General features: G+C 42.0%; 1 protein-coding gene and 1 non-coding gene across 2 annotated transcripts in view; both read left to right on the top strand.

Annotated features, from left to right (window-relative positions):
* Positions 1-3545: 3545 nt before the first annotated feature.
* Positions 3546-15603, top strand: part of NOP58 (NOP58 ribonucleoprotein) — a 37219-nt gene continuing 25161 nt past the window's right edge. The window contains exons 1-6 of the mRNA XM_075933851.1: positions 3546-3748; positions 6139-6215; positions 8975-9027; positions 9809-9933; positions 10889-11025; positions 13485-13549. Of these exons, the coding sequence (XP_075789966.1) occupies positions 3704-3748; positions 6139-6215; positions 8975-9027; positions 9809-9933; positions 10889-11025; positions 13485-13549 (502 nt within the window). The 5' untranslated portion in view covers positions 3546-3703. The remainder of the gene's footprint in view (positions 3749-6138; positions 6216-8974; positions 9028-9808; positions 9934-10888; positions 11026-13484; positions 13550-15603) is intronic.
* On the top strand, positions 9308-9396 carry LOC112547042 (small nucleolar RNA SNORD70). The gene has a single exon (XR_003090786.1). It is a non-coding gene; the product is annotated as a small nucleolar RNA SNORD70 (small nucleolar RNA).

The following is a 15603-nucleotide window of genomic DNA, read 5'->3' as shown; positions in this document are numbered from 1 at the left end:
TGCATCCCCTCCATACGTGTAATATCTTTTGCTAACACACTAACAGTCATGTCTATGTAGACGATTCTGTTAAAGAAAATTTCTTACACTCCCCAGAGAAGTTAGGAGCTTCAGCGAGGTAAACCCTCTGTTTCAAGCAGCCAAAAAGCATAATTATTTGAATAGAAGACAGGTAACAGCTTGGCTTTCAGATCAGGACTCTTACGCATTACACAAACCAGCTCAAATACATTTTAAAAGAAATAAAATCTTTTTTTTTCAGATGTGGATGTGCAATGGCAGCAGATTTGATGGACATGTACTGGTTCTCCAAACACAACAGCAGTTTTAAGTACATCTTAACAGCGATAAACATTCTATCCAAATATGCCTGGGCCTGTAGACATAAAAGACAAGATGGGTGGTGAGGTATCCAAGGCCTTTAACCTATTTTCAGAGAAGGTCTGAAAATTACAAATTGATTGGAGAAAAGAAATTTTAAACAAACTTTTAAGCACATTGTTAAAATGGTATGGCATTCACTATTTTGTTAGTAATAAACAGAGATTTAGCATTAAATAAAAATTTCACAAAACTTAATTCTACCATATTTCTCACCCATACCTATGCATCTATTTAACATATAAAAATCTAATAAAACAACAAACCAATAAACAAAATATATTTACTGGACTTTGTCCAACCATCAATTGTTGCTGCTAGTGAATTTTTCTTTTGAGCTTGTTTATTCTCTGGTCTATAGATCTCTCAAGTTTTGATTGTACTGTGGAGCAGACAACGTTATTATAAAACAATGAAATAGTCTCATAAGCTTAAAAATAAAATGCTCATTAGGATGTTTTTTCATTTAAAAAGTCATAGCTTTAAACAAAACAATCAATTTCAGGCTGTAAAAAATATACCAGTTTTGCTTTATTTTTAACACTCGTGTTTCTCCAAAACTCAATATTATATATTTTCAGAGTTAAATACAAGCCACATATCTCACATCACAGTCCAGCAGCAATTCAATTCAGGATCATTTCTACTGAAAGAGGATTGTCTCCAAAAACCTGAGTTTTTTATACCATCCTCTTTGTTTCAAACAAACTTTAAAATCTGTATTTAACAGGTTAGCTAAATCATCACAACTCTGAATTAATAGATAATTTAAGGAATTTAGGCATCCTTCTCCAAACCTCCCTCTTCTGTGATTGGGGTTGGGAGTGGAGAAATTAAGTTGTCTGCACAACTGGGCTGCTTTAGGCTATTTTATTTTATTAGTTACAATACTTTTTTTCTGTTTAAATTAAAAAACAAAGCACTGAGGGCCTTCTAACAATATTAAACAATAATTCACCATACACAATCATCCTTAATGTTACAGTAACCTCTCTAGAGTGGGGGAGCCTTTGAAGATATCAATGTATATCTTGAGGGGTGGTAGGTTTTTTCATGCTTAAAGTTTTGGGTTGTTTTGAAAAAAAATGGAAGTATCATAAGCATGTTTTCATAAAGGTCAGTATGATGTCTCTTGTTTGTTGCACCATAAAAGAACCAGATTTGTTAGGAATATTTATCAGGTTCTTTCTGATGCTGGAACAAGCCAGGGTTATCTCTGGGACTAATCCTTTTGTGAGTATTCTGATCAAATGCTTATGAATGTTTGTTACTGTTTGCGTCTAGTAACTGCTTATTCTTTAGGTTTTTAGACATGTTTATAGAACTCCATTGGACAGTTTCTATATAATCCCAGGAGTTGGTAGAACTCTATTAGGCAGTTTAAATAAACCCATAGGAGTTGGTTGAATACCATGGGTCACTGTAGTAATACAAACTCATTAAAAGTTTAAAAAATAATTACAAAAAATAAACAAAGGTATAGCCCAAAACTGAAATATTTCAAGGATTCACAATTCTCCACAATACTTTACATTTTCTGTAAAAACATTTAAAAGCCAGATGTGCTTTTGCGCAAGAGAGCATCCACACTGCATAGGTACTCTTGCACAAGAAAGCTTTGATGGCCATTCACAGAATGGCCAGCAGAACACCTGTGCTTTTTCCAATAGGGGTTTCTTGCATCAAAACACCTCTAGAGCACCCACACTTGCCTGTTTGTGCAAGAGCCGTAGTGCAAAAAGGAGTTATTCCTCATGGGGAGAGGAATAACTACCAGCAAAAGCCCTCTGTTCTGTCAATTTTCTTGCACAAAAACGTGCTTGAGGTGTGGATGCTCTGCCAGTTTTTGCGCAAAAACCTTATAGTGTAGACATAGCCTGAGTGGATGTTTTCAGAGCTATCCACAATGACTCCAAGATCTTTCTCTTGAGCAGTTGTAGCCAAATTAGTCCCCATCATACTGTATATACAGTTGGGATTATTTTTTCCAATGTACATTACTTTACATTTATCCACATTAAATTTCATTCGCCATTTTGTTGCCCAATCACTTAGTTTTGTGAGATCTTTTTGAAGCTCTTTACGATCTGCTTTGGTCTTAACTATCTTGAGAAGTTTGGTATAATCTGCATATTTTGCCACCTCACTGTTTATCCCTTTCTCTAGATCATTTATAAATAAGTTGAATAGGATGGGTCCTAGGACAGACCCTTGGGGGACCCCACTAGTTACCTCTCTCCACTCGGAAAACTTACCATTTATTCCTACGCCTTGTTTCCTGTCTTTTAACCAGTTATCAATCCAAGAAAGGACCTTCCCTCTTATCCCATGACTATTTACTTTACTTAAGAGCCTTTGGTGAGAGACCTTGTCGAAGGCTTTCTAGAAATCTATGTAGACTGTATCCACTGGATCCTCCTTGTCCACGTTTGTTGACCCCCCTCAAAGAACTGTAGTAGAGTAGTATGGCATAGTTTCCCTTTACAGAAACCATGTTGGCTTTCCCCCAACAAATTATGTTCATCTACGTGTCTGACAATTTTATTCTTTACGATAGTTAGAAACGGTCTGCCCCTAATTTGCAATGCAATCGGTTCTGGAGCTCGCGTCGCAAGTCGGGGCCGTCGTAACTCGAGTCTGCATTTCTGACAGACATCGTTCCACTGTAAATGCGGGGACAGGGATGTAAGTCGGGGGGGGGGGTTCGGCCCCTTCAGCACTTATGGAAAAGGCCGTAAGTGCGGGGGCTCGGAACTCAGGCCGTCACAAAGCGGGGGCCTCTTCTAGTTGAACCCATCTCAACCCCTTTAGAATGAACACGCTCTCCGCAGCCCCGGTGCTTTCTGGAGCTTGAACCAGGTGGGTCCCTCTCTTCTGGACTGTCTCGAACGCGCCCAAGCCCAGCGGCGGGCGGGAAGTAACACGGGGGGGATCGCTCCCTGCTCGCCACCCTCAGACAGGACCCGCCGTCCCTGCGCCGCCAGCCACAATGGGCGGGGTCAGGAGCTGTAGCCCCGCCTCGCAGCGGTTGAGCCCGCCCCCTTCCTCCCAGCTTGGTCCGGGCCATCCTTTGAGCTAATCCCACTCTTCTCCCTCCCCCCCGCTCCGGCTCTTTCTGTCTCGTCATCCTCTGAGTTCCGCCCCCTGGGCTGCCGAGGCCAGCTTCCTGTCTCCTCACTTCCGGTTGGCTGCCGTGCGCGCGCTGCTTGCTTGCGGCGGGGCGGTCGAGGCCTGGATCCCTCACGTGGCGTCGCCTGGCGCGCGCGCGGGCCGTTGGCGCTGCGGCCGCTCTCGCTGACCCGGGCCCCCTCCCTCACCCGCCATGCTGGTGCTTTTCGAGACCGCGGCGGGCTACGCCGTCTTCAAGGTGAGGCAGGCGGCAGGGGCGCGGGGCGGCCCGTAGCCTTCTGCAGCAGGAGCGCCGGGTGCTGCCCCGGGCCTCGACCACGTGCCTGAGGCGAGAGCCCCGGGTCTGTCGCAGCTGGGCCTGGCGCCGGTACCGAGTAGAGGCGCGAGGTCCGTGGGAGGCGGTGGCTGGGCTGGGGCGCAGGTTAACGCAGGAAAGGGAGGCTCTGCCCTCGCTGCCTGCTCGGCCCCCCCGGGGGTCTCCCTCGCCGGGCTACTTGCAAGGCAGGTTTTTCTGCGTTTGATCCGACAAGGTCAGCCCCTGCTGCCTAGGGCAGTGGCCGGGTAGAAAACCGGACCTGGGCAGTCGTGCAGCGTGTAGCACAGGGATACATCGCTTCCTCGCGGATCCTGCATAGATCGGCTTCTCTCCGAGCCTGAGCTTTGATTCATTCCGCAGGATAAAGTGTAATTGTAAATGTCAGTGACCACGTGTCTGCAGCTGCAGCTTTTCCCTGTGATCTCTTGTGGTACCAACAACTCACTTCCTGTTTGCATCCGGGAAGAGCAAGCTGGTCTTGCATTTGTTAATTTTAGCCACCAGTTTTGGAATGAAACAGATCCGTTAAGAATTATCCCCTTGTGATAACTATTAGCAGAAATTGTGGCGTTTATACAACTAACTAATGTTCTATTATTGCCTTCCAAATATGTTCACATTGCATCTGTTTCTTCTGGGACTTTTAGCGTTTATTGCAAGTAATATTATTCCTTTAGTCCCTAAATGAAAGCATTGAGGCTAACTTAATAGTAATGGTATTTTAAATACTTCATTTACAAGATGTGTTCAATTTACATTTGTCTGCTAATGTTTATGTAAAATGCTTAGCTTGACTGGTGTACATTGAAAAGCAAAGATTCCATTCCAGAAACTTTAACTGGACACACAATCTTATAGGGATGTAAGTGACTAGTCAACTATCTGATAAGCAAAAGCTTATCAGAGGACACACGGAGGACTGGTCACTTCCCCCCTCTCCCTTACTGCCTCTATCAGAAAGAGGCAGCAAGGCGGGGGGAGAGCAAGGGATCCTGGAGGGACTGGCTTTCTTGTTCTTCCAGCTCTGGGAGGGAGAAGGAGCCCAGTGGCGGTGTTCCAACTTCGAAATGTACAAGAGTTTCCACTGCGGTGGAGGTTCCCCACTCCCGGTTTACCATATATGATAAAAATTTAATGGGGGAGAAGAGCAGATTTCACAGTCCATGACATGTTCTTCATAGTCATGAATTTGGTAGGGCCCTACTTTTTTTTATATAAGCATAGATGGGTTCAGGAATTCTCAAACTTCATTGCACTGCAAACCTTTTCTGACAGACTATATGTAAGGGCTGAGGATGGGAGGAGGTGGCGGATGTAGTGTAGACCAAGTCTTAGTGCACTGCTTATTAAGAGCTCACAGAAATATGGTAGACTAGTGAAACTGTGGATTAATCTTTTGGGAGGCAGAGGTGGATTTCTTTTGTTGATAGCAATCTGAAATATTAGTCTGTTAGCCAAGGGTGGTGTCTTTAAAATTTACTCTGAAGGCTGTGTAGGTCTGAATGCATTGTACTGCAAAGAGAGTAAGTCCTGAGCAGCAGGTGGGAGCTGGTCTGTGCAGGGAGTTGATTTTTTAAACCAGCTTATGTTGCTGCCTCTGGTACAAAGGCTAGTCACCATGTAACTCAGGGTTTCCCAACATATGGGTCGGGACCCAAATATGGGTCGCCATTACATTTCAAAAGGGTTGCCAGGTGTCTTCCCCAGGTGGCTCTGCCTTCCCTCCTCCCTGTTTTTGAATTGCCTTAGGTCACCAAGTATTCCTGAATTGTCAAAATGGGTCCCCATCTGGAAAAGATTGGGAAACACTAATGTAACTGAAAACATTTTTTTTGTAGTTAACATTTATTTTAGCAATCATGTATCTACCATCTCTAGATCCAGTGTTCCCTCTAACTTTTTTCTGTCCACCTGCAGAATAAATATTATGTGCCCCTAGGCATATGCAGATGTGCATCAACAGTAGAAACATGCTGCTGGCTGTGAGTGCTCTGCTAATCAGCTGGGCTGCATTTGACTCTCTCCTGGGTGGCTGCCATGTGCTCAGCTTACAGGGAACATTGATCTGGCCCCTCCACACTCACTGACAGTGGTGCAGGAAGCAGAGCTGCGTGGCCCTGGCTCACTCTGCTCCCCAACAGTGAATGTGGAAGCAATCCCAGAGCACCAGTTCCTCTGCTCCCCTCCTGCTAGTGTCTCTAAGCTCCGAAGGTCAGCTACTTAACATGTGTCCATTCCTCCCCCCTTCTCCCCCCCCCTCCACACACCTGCTCCAAACGTCTTTAAACATTGGTTTCATTTTTTATCCACAGGTTCTGGATGAAAAGAAACTCCAGGAAGTTGATACTTTGTGGAGAGAATTTGAAACTCCTGAAAAAGCAAATAAAATGTAAGTCTTTCCATGAAGAGCTAACAGCCTGGGTATGAAAGATAACTGTGTTTAATTGTGTACATAGGAGATGAAGGACTAAGGCTTTGTGTTTCAGTATAGTTCACAGCTTTTACATGTTAAAAGAATGATCTGACCCAAGATCTCTGGGTGCTAGAGATCAGAGTGAAACCTAATATGGATGTGTGTAGCTGTGGCAGAGTATCTGTTCATGGCAGGGTTCTTACACCTTCCTCTGAAGTGTGACACTTGATACTGTGGGCCAGAGTACTAGCCTAAATGGACTTTGGTCTAATCCAGTTATGCTATTCCTGTGTTCTTAAAAAGATGTTGGTCTCACTGTGCCTTGCAGCATAAGCCTTGAGCTGCTGTTGGAGGTGATGCAAGTTCAATTTAGGAATTTCAGAGAGGGTACCTTTATCTATGACCTTGCTTCTGTTACAGATAACATAGCCTTTTCTGAGACAGATTAATCAGAATTGGACTAGAGTCAAAAATCTAAGCCTGGAGATAATTGTCCTGGGTCCCAATGGCTGCTTAAGTACAACTTTGTATAGATAAGAGAGGATTATTACAGAAGGAGGAGGAAGTTAGGATCAGGGAGGTGATATAGCAGATGCAACTGGAACTGTCCATAGACTTTTTGGATTGGTAAACTGATGGGGAGTAGAAAATCCTTCCATACACACATGGATGTCATAGGTATTCTCATGCTCATTCTGCAGAGCCATTGATATAGTGTGCCTCTTCTCCCACCTTACCTTTCAGCCTTAACAGTGTATTCTTGGTGTATGCTGCCAGCATGGCTATCTTCAGCTTTTCACCCAGAAGTCCAGGGTTTCCCCAGATACCTGCTCACGTGGAGGGGCATAGAGAATTTAAGCACTAGGGATGTTAAATTTAGATTAATTAACTAATTGAATAGTTGATGGGTTTTCCATTGACTATTCAATTAGTCTATACGGGCACCTCTGCCTTTGAACTGTAGCAAGAACCCTACTGGGCTCTTGCTACAGTTCAAAAGTAGAAGCCCCTCAGGCAGCCCAGGACCAGCGGGGGACTCCCGGCTGGCCTTGCGCTACCTGTGGTGCCTGAGCCATTGACATTTCAAAAGGAAGCCCCACAAGGAGCTGTACATTGCCTGTACATTTCAAAAGGAAGCCCCACAAGGAGCATAGGACCAAAGTCCCCTGCTGGCCTCACGTTCCCTGTGGGGCTTCTGTGTGTTTTTTTTTTTTTTTTTTTTTGAAATGTACAAGAGCCCCACTGGGGCTCTTGTACATTTCAAAAGCAGAATTGCAGCAGAAGTGGCACAAGCAGAGACTTCTTCAGTCACTGCTCACGCTGTTTCCCGCTGTGCCTCTATTTCTCCTGCACTTGTTGGAGACGGTACTGGGGGGGAACCAGCTCTCTTCTCTCCCCCCCCCCCCCCCCCCCCCCCGTTTTTGCTGCCCCTCACTGATAGAGGCAGCAAAGTGGGGAAGTGACTTGTCACATCACTAGTTGACTATTTGAGAAGCTTATGCTTATCGGATGGATGACTAGTCGCTTACATCCCTATTAGGCACTGTGGATTCTGGCTCATGGAAGGGAAAATGTGGGGCCAGCTTGTGTTCTCACTTCATATTCTTCCTGCTTGTTCTGCCATTCATCTTTGTTTATTCGTGCTCCATAACCTTTCCTTCCCTCCCTGTAATCATAGACCCCTTACCCCCTAATTTCCTCTCCAGGTAAACACTTGTAGGTATAATGTATTTTCTTTCCAAAAATAGTTTGGAGGTCTTCTGAATTTTTTGCTATATTCAAGATTGTTTCCTCCAAATAAAAAACACAAGAACCTAGATCATACCTTTTTTCCCCTCCTAGTTTTCATCACAGCCAAATTACAGGGTATTGCACAGATATGACTTCAGTGCGCCCCTTTGACTCATACAGGTTTTGAGAGTCCTTGCTACCTAGGAGACGTCTTGTGCAAACAGTGCCCACGTGCAGTGTAGTCCGTTTGGCTTGTGAGTGTTAGGAATGTGCTTATCTGAAGAGCCAAACTTTTTCAAATTCTGTTTTCAAAATTACTCCTCCAAGGGTAGTGGGTATCATGCAAAAACAAAATAGAAAAGTACAGTCTGTTAATTTTTGCGAAAATTTGTTTTTGAGGACCTGTATCTCAGGAATCCTTTGGCCAAATGACCCCAAATTTGGATATGTCTACACTGTGCCGCCATGCGGTCAGTAAATTTCAAGGAAATCCAAGTATCTGACTCTTCTAAAAATCCAGTGTAGAAACAGAAACTTAAGTAGACCCGGTGCTCTGCTGTAGTAGAGGCAGTATGCTGCTTGCTTTCACTAGTTAATCAAAGAAGCTGTGTTGAATTTTGAATTTTTGTTTTTTTTTAAATATGAACTGCAATACAAAAAGAGGGCCATGTTTTGGTGGTGGGGAGGTTATATGTATGTTTTCATTAGACATACTAGATCTTGATTTCTCACCCCTTTGAAGGTCTTTTGCAAGATCTCTGGGGGCTTGGGTGATGAAATAACAGGAGTCTGAAAGCTGATTTGTAGTTTCAAGACTGTTCCTTTTTTTTGGAGGTTTGGAGATTGAAAATCAAACTTCAGCCTCCTGTGATGTTACAGGGAATTAGGGGTCTGATATTTATGATAGGAGCTTGGAAAGTTAAGATGTGCTATTCATCATAAAGGAAGAGAGAAGGACGAGACTACTCTGATATAAACTAGAATATAAAAATTCTCTCCTCTAGAGTGAAGTTGAAACACTTTGAAAAGTTTCAGGATACAACAGAAGCCCTTGCTGGTAAGTAAAGGCATGAAAGCTAAAACTGACAGCTGTTTTTTTCTGAAAAGAACCAATCACATACTTTCATTATATACCCTGCGCTCTTCTTTTACTATATCTTAGTTGTTTAAGGTGCTTCTGAACAAAGACCTAGGTATTTTCTGGGGCAGCTGCCGTGCCTCTGGACACCATATAAAAATATTGAAATCTAATTATTTGCTCCTGTATTTGTGCTTATGAGTATACAAACCAATAGTGAATAAAAACTCTTGACATCTTTATGCTGGTTTGTTCTTTATACTCTGTTGTCAATGATGCATTCTTGGTTAAACTGAAATGTAATGATTTAATACCACATTTCGTCACTACCACTGAGACAACAGATAAAATGCCAGTAATGAATACATTAGAGCTGTTTACTCTGCACTTTGTGGAGATGTATGGTGGATATCTTTGCATACTAGATAAATGCCTTTTTCTCTAAGATTATAAATTCCTGAATTTTTTTGTAAGCCTATGCAAAACATGCCATTTGAGTAATTTTTAGGAATTAAGAACAAAAGCATTGTAGGCTCTGGATAATCTGTGAACATTTTGCTACATTTTCTTCATTTGAATGACTTCAGGGTAAAAAAATTACAACTTCAATTCTGATTAAAGTAGCTTGTAGAGGTGTGAATGTGAGTGTACAACGTTGTGTATCCAGGTGAACATAGTTATTTTTAGTACCTGTTAGATTTTAGAAAGTTTTATTTGTTTATTTTTTACTTGAATCTTTGTTCTCCTCTTCCCTCTGCAGCATCCACAGCCCTGGTAGAGGGCAAGCTCAGCAAGAGCTTGAAGAAAATTCTAAAGAAGTTAGTGGCAAAAGATGCCCATGAACAGCTGGCAATAGCAGATGCCAAACTTGGAGGTGTCATAAAGGTGAAAACTGACTTTTCTTTTCTAATTTAGTTTTATTCTGCTAAGATATTATGAACAAAGGCTTGTGGCCTTTGTGGTTCTGTAGCCATGTTACAGATAATGAGTGTTCATTAGAAATAAGTTTCTGGTTCTTATAATTGGAAAGAAACTTTCAGGTGTGAGCTGAATATAAGATGAGAGGGTGTTGTCTGATTTAAAAATGGACAACCTGAAACTTCATTCAGGTATGCACACTTCTTGCCTCAATGAGGACTTAACTATGAAATCAGACCGCATAAATTTATTAATCATTGACCTACTGATCTTATTTAAGGAAACATACAGTTGATCTGCTTATTCACTGTTGGTTGCTTTGGCAAGAAAGACAGCTGCTTCTTATAAGGGTCACTGGGAGTTCACAGTCCCTCTGCCCCCAAATATGTTCATGTATTCTCCACTTTCTAATGTGATCTGCTCAATGGCACAATGGTAGGTTAAGAAAAATTATTGTCCAGTGTACACCTAATCACTTGCAAAATCCTGGTCTTGACCCAGATTTAGGGGCAGAATACACAGGACCTTACTTACAAGTGGTGTTGCACCTAGGATCAGGAAGTTAAAATGACAATTACATATGATTATTATAGTGCTGGAAATCCTAATATTTACCCCTGAGGATTGTCACTGCTTCTGTCTGCAAAAAATCTTTGATTAGTATAAATGGCTAGCAAATATATCTTTGTAGGAGAATAATCATCAATATAAAGTACTAGGGGGTTGTGCCCCGTGCTTGCTATGCTCTCCAACCCCCTTCTTTCTGGCTGCTTTTGCTTTGCTGAGAGAACCTGTAAATGCTGATGACATTCTGTCGCCTGGCAGGGAAAAGTATTTTCATATAGAGAGATAATTGAAAGAGAATTTGTAACAGGATTTAAATTAACTTGATTAACACCTAACATTCATCTTAATTTTATAGGATAAGCTGAACTTAAGTTGTATTCATAGCCCAATGGTTACTGAACTGATGAGAGGAATTCGTTCTCAGATCGAGGGGCTTATTACTGGCCTTCCATCACGGGAAATGGCTGCTATGTGTTTAGGATTGGCGCATAGGTGAGTTGCTGTTGATGCTGTAGTTCAATACGCTATACTGTATTTCTTCCATTCCTGAATCTTTGGATACCCAAGACTCCCTTTGATATCAGAGGGAGTCTAGAGTGTGAAATGAATACAGGACTAAGCCGAAAGTCTCTAAGCACAAAATTTTGTTAAATCCTGTCTTAGAATAAAACTTGCAGAGTTCACTGTGTTTAGTACAGCAGGTCCCTCTTTATACTTGATGTAGCTTTAAGCTGTGTTGAGTAGCTTTTTCTTGTTTATTATGAATATACTTGAATAATGTATTACTCAAAATGCAGTTACTGGCAAACTGATTCATAATCACTCAGGTCTCTGATACTTCAATGCTTTAATATAAACTAAAAGACTTATCTGGCATTGCTCAAGTCCTTCAGGGCAGGAGTCTGGTGCCGTGGGAAGTGCAGGAGTCAGGGCAGGAGGTTGGGTGTGTGGGGGCTCAGAACAGGTGTCTGGGGGGCTCATCAGGGCCACCTGCAGCAGTGAGGACAATGCTGCAGCTGCCCCCCTAGCTCCTCCGGAGTGTGTGCGCTGTGGTACTCTGCCCTGGTAGGGAGACTGCCTGGCCCCAGCCCATGGTGGTGCTCCTTGGCGAGGAGAGCTACCTGGCTCCCAGCAGTACTGCTCCAGGGCGATGTGGCTGCTGGCTGGAAGACGATGCTCCCAGTTCTGTGCTGCAGCTGGGGAGTGGAGGGGGATTTGGAATAGGAGGGCTACTAACCTGGACAGGTGGCCACTCTATTCCTGATGCACCTGCCCCCTGTGGTTACTCAACAGAAGACCATTATATTAATTAAAGTATAACAGTTCCTGCTAACAGCACCTTTTTTGTGTTTTGGAAAACAGTCCCATTCCAGGTGCATCCTTTTTTTCTGGCACAACCAAACCCTGACATTGATTACAGTTAGTATAAAAGGAAGCTGCCTACCAAATTTGGTGGGCCTAGCTGTTACCATTTAGGAGGAGTTCTTGAACAGACTCACAGATGCACAAACACTCTAAAATATGTTGTTCAGGGTCTCTTGGAGATACATACGTTCTAGTTCCATGACACAATCTAAATGTTAAAGGCAATGTTCTTGATGGTAGATGTAAGCAGAGTAGTAGCTCAACACACAGAGGTCTGACAAGTACAGTTAGGTGCCAGAGGCTAGACTTTGCAGGGAATTTGTTTCCTGGCCTTGAGCAAGTTACTGAATCTTTCTAATTTACTCCTCTGAAATGGAGGTTGTTACCTTTCTTGTTCACGTAATTGAGAGGATTAATGTTTGTGCAGCTTTTTGAAGATATAAATCTGTATGTAACACGAGAGGTTTTTTTCGACATAATCCAAATGCAAGATCCTGGAATGTATTTTAAATGTATAAATGTTTGGCTTGTCTTAAAATATAACTAGAGCAAGGGAAGTTTATCGGTTAGTTCTTCTGTCATATTCCTGAATTTTACTACTTTCTAGACAGTTTTTCCCTGAGACCAGGGCTAGGCAACATGAGGCCTGCGGGCCGCATTTAGCCCACAGCCCGTTTGTTTGAGGCCCGTGCTACAGTTTGGGTTTACGTGGGGTCAACATGTGGCCCGCTGGTGGGAGCCAAAACAAAAAAGCAATTAATATAACTAGGGCTCGACAAATAATGCAGTCTACTCGCCCATGGTGAGTATATTGCAACCTGGAAGAGCCAGGTTCGGGTGATCTGCGCATGCGCAGATCGCCACACAGCGCATCTGGCCACAGTCCGGCGAGCCCTGAATATAACAGTGATATGCGTTTTAGTAGTTAAATTCCTGGACTGTCATTGCTCATTAAAAGTGCTGTTATGTGGGTGGAAATCAAGTAAATATTATATTTTGTTAATATCAGCAGAACTGACTTAAATGGGGCCTGTGTATTGCGTAGTCTTGCCTTAATCTTTGTATTCATGTCCATCAGTGTAAAATAAGCTATTTGCATATATATTTGCATGTATATGCAACCACACTTAAGTTGTGGCCTTCGGCATGTGCTGTGAGTATCATTGTTGCCCCCAGGGCTTCCAAAGTTGAGTAGCCCTGCCTTAGATCAATCCCAGCCACTGCAAAATTGGGAATATTTAGTCTGTTTATATCAAGAAATTTGCAAAAAGTAACTCAACAAATTTCCTGTCACAGTGTATGTGCAGCCAATGCTGTGGTACAGCCAGCCATCTCCTTTTTAGTGCATGGATTCTGCCCTTCATACTGGCTAGTGTTGTGCTATAGCTGTTATGGGATTAACCAGCAACAGTGCTTCTTTAAAATAATCATTATGTCCAGCAGAGGCCAGTCTTTAGCTTTAAATTAAACAAGTGTGAATGAGCCTACAACTGGGCACATTCATGGAAAATAAAACAGGTGGAGAATACAAGGTTTTTGCATTGGAATGCCTGGGTGCAGCTAATAACGATATCTGCGTTTTTTAGCCTCTCCCGATACAAGCTGAAATTCAGCCCAGACAAAGTGGATACAATGATTGTTCAAGCAATCTGTGAGTATATTTGGAATTTTATATTTAAAGTATTCTGTTGGAGGCTGCTAATAGTTATTAAAATGTGCCCTTTTGCTTATGAATGGTATTACTGTAATTTAAATATCAAATGGTTGGAGAGGGTGGTATTAAAAGGTGAAGAAGTCCTTTGGTTGTCCAGAAAATAGCTATAGCACATATAGTGGCAGTTCAAGCTTCCCATTCCTTCAATTCCCAGTGTGACTCAACCTGAACATTGATGAGAAATTAATTGCTCCCCTAAGAATTGGTCCTTTGCACCTTTGCTATTGGTACCACTTGTGGTAGCTTGTGTGAAGTGAACTCAGACCACAACACAGTAACAGTTCAGTGATGCATGAAAATAACTATTTAAAGGACAGTGTCATTCTGTATCCTGGCTTTTCTTAAAGGAAGCCGACTCAAATTTCTTTGTCAAATTGAAAATCCAGACTAATCCTTACTATTCCTTGAAGAATACATGTTAAAATGGAGTTGCTCACTCTCAGGCAGTGGTGGCTGGAACATTCCAGTACTGCAAATTCCATGTTCTGTCAGCGGAATCTGGTTGAGGTGACAGTGATTGAATTCAAGATTTCATTACTTCTCCTGAGACAGCAGATGGGAATGCCCATATTGTATTACAAGAAAATGCTTGTAGCCTTGGGGATTTGTAACAGTATGTACAGTGGGTATCCTATGCTGCTATGCTAGAAATAAGCTTATAGCTCAGATCTGGAGCACAAAATGGAGTAGACAGCCTATTGCATTAATTCTAAGTATGTTTCTATTTTAAACATGCTTAAAGGGTTTATTACAAAGCAAAAAGTTTCTTTGGCTGAACCTATAGCTCTTCAGTTTCTTTTATTATTACATTTGGGGCAGGCTATGTGGACTCTTCACACCTAATTCAAACACACATTGTAACTTACATGTCATATGGAGCAGGTCATATTTAATTTATTATGCATGTGTAAATGGCTGTAAGATAGTGTATCACCTCCATGCTGTTTGTATTTATATCTGTACAGTGCCTCACATGGTAGGGTCCTAATCCTGATCTTGGTCTTGCGGTGCTACTGTAATTTAAAGTCAAGCAGTGTGGCTTTTGGCATTTGCATCCTGTTCAAAGAAAAAAAAAAAGAGGACTACACTTTATACCTGAGACAGCCTCATATTCACTGTCTTGAATGGATGACTCAGAGCTCCCAGATAGCCAGACTGCTGCTCTTTGTTTCCCTATCACCACCAGTGTTGTAGGAAACTTTTCATATGCAATATATTCAGTGCATGAAATATGAAAAGCCCATTATTTGAATAGCAAATTCCTGTGACGAAACCTCAGGCCTTACTATCATGTTAACTAATGATTCTTTTACATTATTGGGGAGATATGTTTGATTTAATGAAAAGTTTGACCAAATAAACAAAACATTTCAAAATCAGAACTCATCCGTGTGTCCACCATTGTGCTCATATGGGATTATTCCCTGCAAAACCTCGGCCCATTGGGATGAGTTAAGAATAGAATGGTAGCCATAACTCTAAATTCCCTCTCTGTTGGATGTTTAAATTGAACCTTTTCTGGTGGCAGTTACCTATGGGAAACAAATTAGTATCAGTTAAACTTTCAGAGAGTCTATTCCAAAGTTGCTTTGTACAGAAGATCCATAGCACACATATTGGCAGGTACAATTAAGTCAGGTCATTAAGTGAGGAAAAGGTTAATGGATTTTCATCAAATCATGCATTACTGAGAGGTAATGTTCAGTGAGGCTTATTTCTGTGGAAGATAATACAGCTCCCTTTGAGAATGCAAAGTTGCATATTCATCCTTAATCTAGCATGTCCTGACTTTTGAGTGTTTGACTAAGCAACCTTAATGTTCCTTTAACATAATGTGTCATTTGATCAATTTTGTTTGAAAAGTACATTTTTTCACTGAAACATTTTTCAGTAATTTTAAAATAAAATGATGACCATCTTTGTCACAGAACATTGACATTTGTATTCATTCAGGGGAAACATTGTGGGAAAATATATTGTGGAAAAATTTC

The sequence above is a fragment of the Pelodiscus sinensis genome, chromosome 7 (genome assembly GCF_049634645.1).
Source record: "Pelodiscus sinensis isolate JC-2024 chromosome 7, ASM4963464v1, whole genome shotgun sequence".
In the NCBI taxonomy this organism is placed as follows: Eukaryota; Metazoa; Chordata; order Testudines; family Trionychidae; genus Pelodiscus; species Pelodiscus sinensis.
This window is presented reverse-complemented; position numbering and strand designations above follow the sequence as displayed.